Here is a 6,000-nt window from a genome sequence, read left to right as displayed (position 1 = left end):
TGGACATGTAGGCCATGTTGATTGCTGTAAGAGCTACTAGTATGGTCTGACTACTGTTTAGATTCCTAAGCTGTTCTCTGCACAGACAAGTTAGTACGATGACCATGGCGCATAAAAGTCTAGAATTTTGTTGTGCATGCTACTGTACATAGCACTAATTAGCGGGTATGTCCAGCAATAGACCCATAGAGTTGGTTAGCATTTGCTAACCAAACTAGCTAGCGTTAGCAGATAGCTCATCACCTTCTCAACTGAGTAAAAGGGGGGGAAAGCACATGTTGTTCTTTTATATTGTATCTAGAACTGATGAAAACACTTGAAATATGTTTTTATGAACTGTAATAAATTTACTACGGTGGGAACAGTGATGGCCCTCTCTCTCTAAAATAATGCTACTCTGCTCAGAGATGCACAGACTGAGAATAAATATTAGCTTTCCCACAAACAAGGCACCCTGGCCTTTTGACATCATGTCAAATCAGAAAATTAAAAAATAAGCATGAGAAAGACTCAAGGAAAACATTGGTATTTTTTTCCACACATTCTTTTTTATTTGTAAATCATAAAAATGAAATTTTTTTATATATATAAAACATACACATCATTTGAGCCACATCTGTTATACAAACAAGAAATGTTGCAGTGAATGCTTTACTTTTTTCTGATTTTCTTGTTTCAGTGGAACACAGAAGTTGTAAACAATCAGCAATTTTTTCTCCTGTTAATACTGACAAGGAAAAAAAACCTAAATAAATAAGGAAAAAAACAGCTTCACTGGACAATGAAAAGAAATCTGGAGTGAGGCGGGACTGAGCATGGCGGGCCGGGCACAGACGCAGAGTTCGAAGAAACAGAGAAGTGTTCAGACGAGGACTTTCAGACCCATCGCCGTCCCACAGCACGGTCCCCTCGTCACCTAAAGTACTAATCGCTCCTTATTATAAGACTTGGCCCCTTTTCTCAGTGAACCAAATGAAAACCCCGGGAATAGTGCTGAGTATTTACAGGGTGCGACTTTCTGTGCATCTGAGTTTATTCTCCGTGTCGTTTGAAATCATTATGTTGAAACATAATTCATATTTTCATAGATCTGATTTGTACATATTTATTCATACATCGTCCCAGCCCCTCGGAGGTATACTATGATGTGGAATAACAGTAAGAGGGGCTGCGAGGTCTGCTCAGTACAGTACAGTACATCTTCCAGAGACATCAATGTAATCTTGGGATTCGGTTTGAGAGATATTCAGCACCGGACTGAAGGACGTGGACTGGACTGCAGTGGATTTGGATGTCTTTGCGTAATGGGAATGGCTTCAGTTTCTTGGTTTTATCTCTTTAATATTCAAGTACGAGCAAACTGTACAACTGCATGCAACATACAAGCGGCCCTACAGTATGTGGAGCTAACACGCGTATCTAGATTTTTTTTGTTTGTTTGTTTACAAAAATGTGCATGCAGCTTGGAACGGGTTCCAAAGTCATGCTGCCCCTCCCCCTCTGGGTGGGAGGAGCCTGCAGGCCGGACGGAGGATGAGCGTTGGCGTCCCGACGGATCGATCTGATTGGCCCACATTCACCGAGATGCACGAGGAAAAAACTGTGACAATATTTGTTGTTCTGTTTGCCTCCGAACGTCGAGACGAAACGATGAAGAGAACCGGTGACGGGAGGATTGCTGCTTTTTGTCCTTTTTTTTGTTTTTGTTTTTTTTAGGTATGTATTATTTTTTTTCTTCAAAACGTTAAACTTTTTGTTGTAAAAAAATCAAGCTCTTGTGCTTGTGTTTAAATTTAAAAAGAAAAAAATGTTGAACTAAAGATTGGATAAAAACCTTTAACATGCCGGGAGGGAGGGAATGTGCCTCCCAAAAAATGTGAAAAATTAGACGCCCCTGTCTCGCTCTCACATAGGTGAACAAAGATTTCCGTTTTCTTTTTTTTACATTGACATTGTACCCTTGTGATATTTCAAAGTGACATAAATTTTACTTATTGGTCAACCTCCTGGGAGGCCTAATATACAACTATACAAAGACGACTGGCCTGCACGCTTGCCAGCAAAACAACGCTAATCTCACATGTAAAAATCTAACCTGTTCCCCGCCCTCTTCCTGCATAACACTTGCAGACATTTAATAGCTTCTTTTTTTTTAATCTCTTGTATTTTATTTTTACTCTCCATGCACACACCAGACTGACAACATTATCATGAGCATTTTTAAAAACATCTTGTGCCAGTAGTAACGAAGGGAAAGAAATGAACAACAAAGCAAACACGCTGAAACGGTGCGGCTTCAGAGCAGCCATGGTAAACATATTGAAAAGAGGATCTTTCCACAGAGAGGGGGGGACCAGTAATGCGGCTCCGAGGTCTAGGCACCAGAAGAAGGCCCTGTGCTTCCAGACTGAGCACCCCGTCCCCCACGCACGGCGGGGACGGGAATACCAGCAGTCTGTTGGGGTTCTGGAGGAGGCCACTGCAGGGAGCGCAGCGCCGCCTGCAGGAGCGGAGGGTGATTACCTCTTGTCTCGAGTCCATACATTCCGATGCTTTACATACATTTCTTTGCTATTGTTGATTCGGTTAAAAGCCACCCTGCTTCGTTTGGATTCTCTGGTACTGTCTGGACAGCTGCTGCACGGCTTCTTCAGCACACACAGAGAAAACACAGAGACTTTTCCTCGAATGGACATGAAACACTGAAATGCGACGCTCCCTACGACAGACAAAATTAACCGCGGCAGGAGTGATTGTCAGATTTCAACAAAGCTTTCTCGTGTTTCTGATTGTTGTTGTTCTACATTTCTGCCGTTAGTATTTCATTTCTCTCCGAGTTTTAGTTTTAGTTTTTTCTCGGTGGTGTAGAGCTGTTTGTCCACTAAGATCGGACCCCGGGCGGTCCGGACGAGCTGTCGAGAGACGACTGAGAAGCTCGTCGCGTCAGGGAGGCAAGTGTCGGATCCACCAGAGAGGATGGTGGGAACAGCTTGTACCAACCGATGACTGTGCTTGATAAGTCCAGCTCCTCCAATAAGATTTGTGCAACTCCCATGAAACTTTTATGGTCCATGCGGCCATAGTCTCCCCATACAATCACCTGAAGGAAAAAATAATTTCACGTTGTCATGTTGCTCTGCTCGATTTCCGTCAGCATGAAGTAGGAGGTGGGGAAGCATTTAACTTTGTGATGAAGGGAAATAAATCTCCTGCTTACCTGTAACACTTTCCCCTGCGGGCTCTCCTCAAATAGCAGTGCTTGCTGGTACAGTGGGTCAAGTGTTTTCCGTGCAATCTTGGTTTTCTTTTTGGCTACGTACGCTCCATTATTCAGCAGATAGACTTTGACATATGGAGCTGACGGCAGAAACAGAGCAATAAAAAAAGCCATTAGTGGGAACACTATCGGCTCTCAGGGCTGGTTGTACGAACGCAAAGAACAGGTGAGCTTGAGTCGAGTGTATATACTGGATTATAATAACATGTGTGTGAGTGATGGAGGGATTAGTTGGTCTGTGGCGGCTTCAGTCAGGTTGGGCTCTTACCAGGGAGAGATTTGGATCCTGGCTTCTGTACAAGTCCTCGTGCTCTGATCACCTCCACCTCCAGCTGACCCTTTTTCTCCATCATACCGATCTGGATATCACCTAAAAAACACAGCACAAAAAATAAGAAAACAAAGAGCTCAACACCAACATCTACTACCGACAGGAGCGCAGACTTAATGCATAGGTAACACTCTCAGCCTGGCACAATTAAATTGATCATCATCAACAATAACAATAAAAAAGAACAAGATTAAGTACAAATAATCATAAGAAACAATAAAAATATAAAATTAATAGTTATAAGAACATGAAAACAGTCTCTCTTTCTCCCTCCCTATGTCCTGATTGTCGTGTGCACTCATGTGCTGAACATTGCTGCATTGTCCTACTGGAGGACTTAAATGCTCACATGGGCAATGACAGAATGATCTAGAGGGGTGTGAATGGGAGGGACTGGCTGCACCGCAGTTTCTCCAAATTGAACACGATGTTCAAACATGAGCGTGTCCAAAAGTCCACGTGGCACCAGGACACCCTGCGTCACAGGTCAGTGATTCATTTTTGCACTTCACCACCTGTTGGTGAGTTGCATCAGGTGGCAATGGAAGATGTTGGACAGTGAGGGTGAACTTGGCAAAGGCCAGAGTGTCAAGCTCTTCAGCTCTCACTTTGAGCAAAACTTTAACAGCATTCTGTGGAAAGCGGACCCTAGTGTGGCGGTAATCCCTGAATCAGATGAACAGCAGAGGTTAAAGGAGCCATCAAGCAGTGGGAGGGAATCTATCAAGCATGGTGAGCAGAGGCAGCTGACAGGTACCAACAGGCCAAGTGGATTGCAGCTCTTGCAGTACCAAAAAACTCAGGTATGGGAGGAGCTCAGCGAGGCCATTGAGCAGGACTTTTAGTCGACCTTGAAGGAAGTCCGGCAAATCGTCAGGTGACTCGAGTGGCGTGGACAGCTCCCTGCAAACACTTTTTATAGCAGGGATGCAACTCTGCTGACTTCACTCAGGACATAGTTTGGTGGTGTGAGGAATACATCAAGGATCTTCTCAGCCCCACTGACAGACCTTCTGCAGTGGACACAGTGAATGGGGCGAATGAGATTTTCCCTGAATTTCTCAAGGCTATGTGGCCTGAGGATCTTGTGCTTGATTTTCGTAGATGATGTAGCTCCGCTGGCTTTATCAAGCAGTGACCTCCAACTTGCACTGGGGCAGTCTGTGGCCCAGTGTGAAATGAACCACGTCATGCTGGAAAGATCACATTTCTCGGCTGACTCGGGAACGTCTTCCCACCTGAAGAAGTGGAGGAGAGGCTGGGAAGATGGAAGACTGGGATTGTCTGCTTAGATTGATGCCTCACGACCAAGAGAAGAGGATGAATGGCACAATCAACATTTAAAATAAAATACCAGAAATATCCAAAATATCTCAAAGAAATTCATGCTAGAAATACTCAAGACACACAAAAATACAAAGTAAAGTAGCAAAAACATTACAATACTAATGATTTCTGACTTTTTCTGGCATTTTCTGATTCATTGTTAAAGGCAAAAAAACCCTTCACAACATCTATCCATGCATGCACAAATAAAGCTTTAAAAAATACCCCAAATAATTCAAAAGAAGAGAGAAGAGGTTTTGTACCGATGGCAGGAGTAGCCAGTGTTTGTCTTCCCACTAACTGAGCTGGTCCGAGTCCATCCAGGAAGTCACTGAATTGACTGCTGGCACCTAGATTCACTCCAGAAAAGATCAAGCTACCACAGAAAACACAAAACAGCCCATTATTAACTCTAAAAATCACCAACCTATATACAAATGTGTCATCAGTCTTGCTGATGGCCCCACTCAGTCAGCACATGTGGTGGATTCACTTTGCTGCCTCCAGGAGAATTTCACTTGCACTCATTATTTATAACAAGAAAAAATATCTACGTGATTGTCCAAGCGACAGAAAACACCCGGTCTTAATTTGACTCTGTCTGAGTTTTGGTTTTATCGTCGCCTCACACTCTCCACGCTGACTCATTTTTAAACTGCGTGCTCGTTATATTAGACTGTGTTTACTCTCAGTCGGCCAACACATACAGAAATACCCGCAGGCGGGAATGGATGTCTCCCTCAGAACATGCTGACATGCAGTCATTACTGTCACTCTAACTCATTTCATTCAGGACGTCTTTGTGACACAGAGAGTGCAGATGACGAGTAGCAGAGGGACGGGTTTACTGACTTCCCCTCAGAGTTGCAGCTGTTCATGCTGCCGTTGTTGGACTCTCTGCTGGGCTGCCGGCTCATGTTCCTCGTCAGCTCCACGGCCATGCCGGTCTCTGTGCTCCTCTGGATGGACGCTCCTTTCTCCTTCTTACTCTTCCCCTCTGGAGGTAAACGAGAGCGAGAGGAAGAATCATCAAGCAGACAATATTTTGATAACAGACTCCAGTGAA

The 6,000-nt window shown here is 44.0% G+C and overlaps 1 protein-coding gene across 35 annotated transcripts in view; it reads right to left on the bottom strand.

Annotated features, from left to right (window-relative positions):
• Positions 1 to 526: 526 nt before the first annotated feature.
• rims1b (regulating synaptic membrane exocytosis 1b) overlaps positions 527 to 6,000 on the bottom strand; it is an 82,019-nt gene continuing 76,545 nt past the window's right edge. For all 35 annotated transcript variants that reach the window (XM_005919264.3, XM_014332647.2, XM_014332645.2 and 32 more), the window contains 5 exons: positions 5,787 to 5,931; positions 5,198 to 5,310; positions 3,546 to 3,647; positions 3,218 to 3,357; positions 527 to 3,100 (listed from right to left, as the gene is read on the bottom strand). In XM_005919264.3, the coding sequence (XP_005919326.1) occupies positions 2,882 to 3,100; positions 3,218 to 3,357; positions 3,546 to 3,647; positions 5,198 to 5,310; positions 5,787 to 5,931 (719 nt within the window). In that variant the 3' untranslated portion in view covers positions 527 to 2,881. The remainder of the gene's footprint in view (positions 3,101 to 3,217; positions 3,358 to 3,545; positions 3,648 to 5,197; positions 5,311 to 5,786; positions 5,932 to 6,000) is intronic.

The sequence above is a fragment of the Haplochromis burtoni genome, unplaced genomic scaffold, assembly GCF_018398535.1.
Source record: "Haplochromis burtoni strain Fernald_Lab_line unplaced genomic scaffold, NCSU_Asbu1 Contig_35, whole genome shotgun sequence".
Classification (NCBI taxonomy): Eukaryota; Metazoa; Chordata; class Actinopteri; order Cichliformes; family Cichlidae; genus Haplochromis; species Haplochromis burtoni.
Note: the sequence above shows the minus strand (reverse complement) of the source record. Positions and strands in the feature narration are given on the sequence as shown.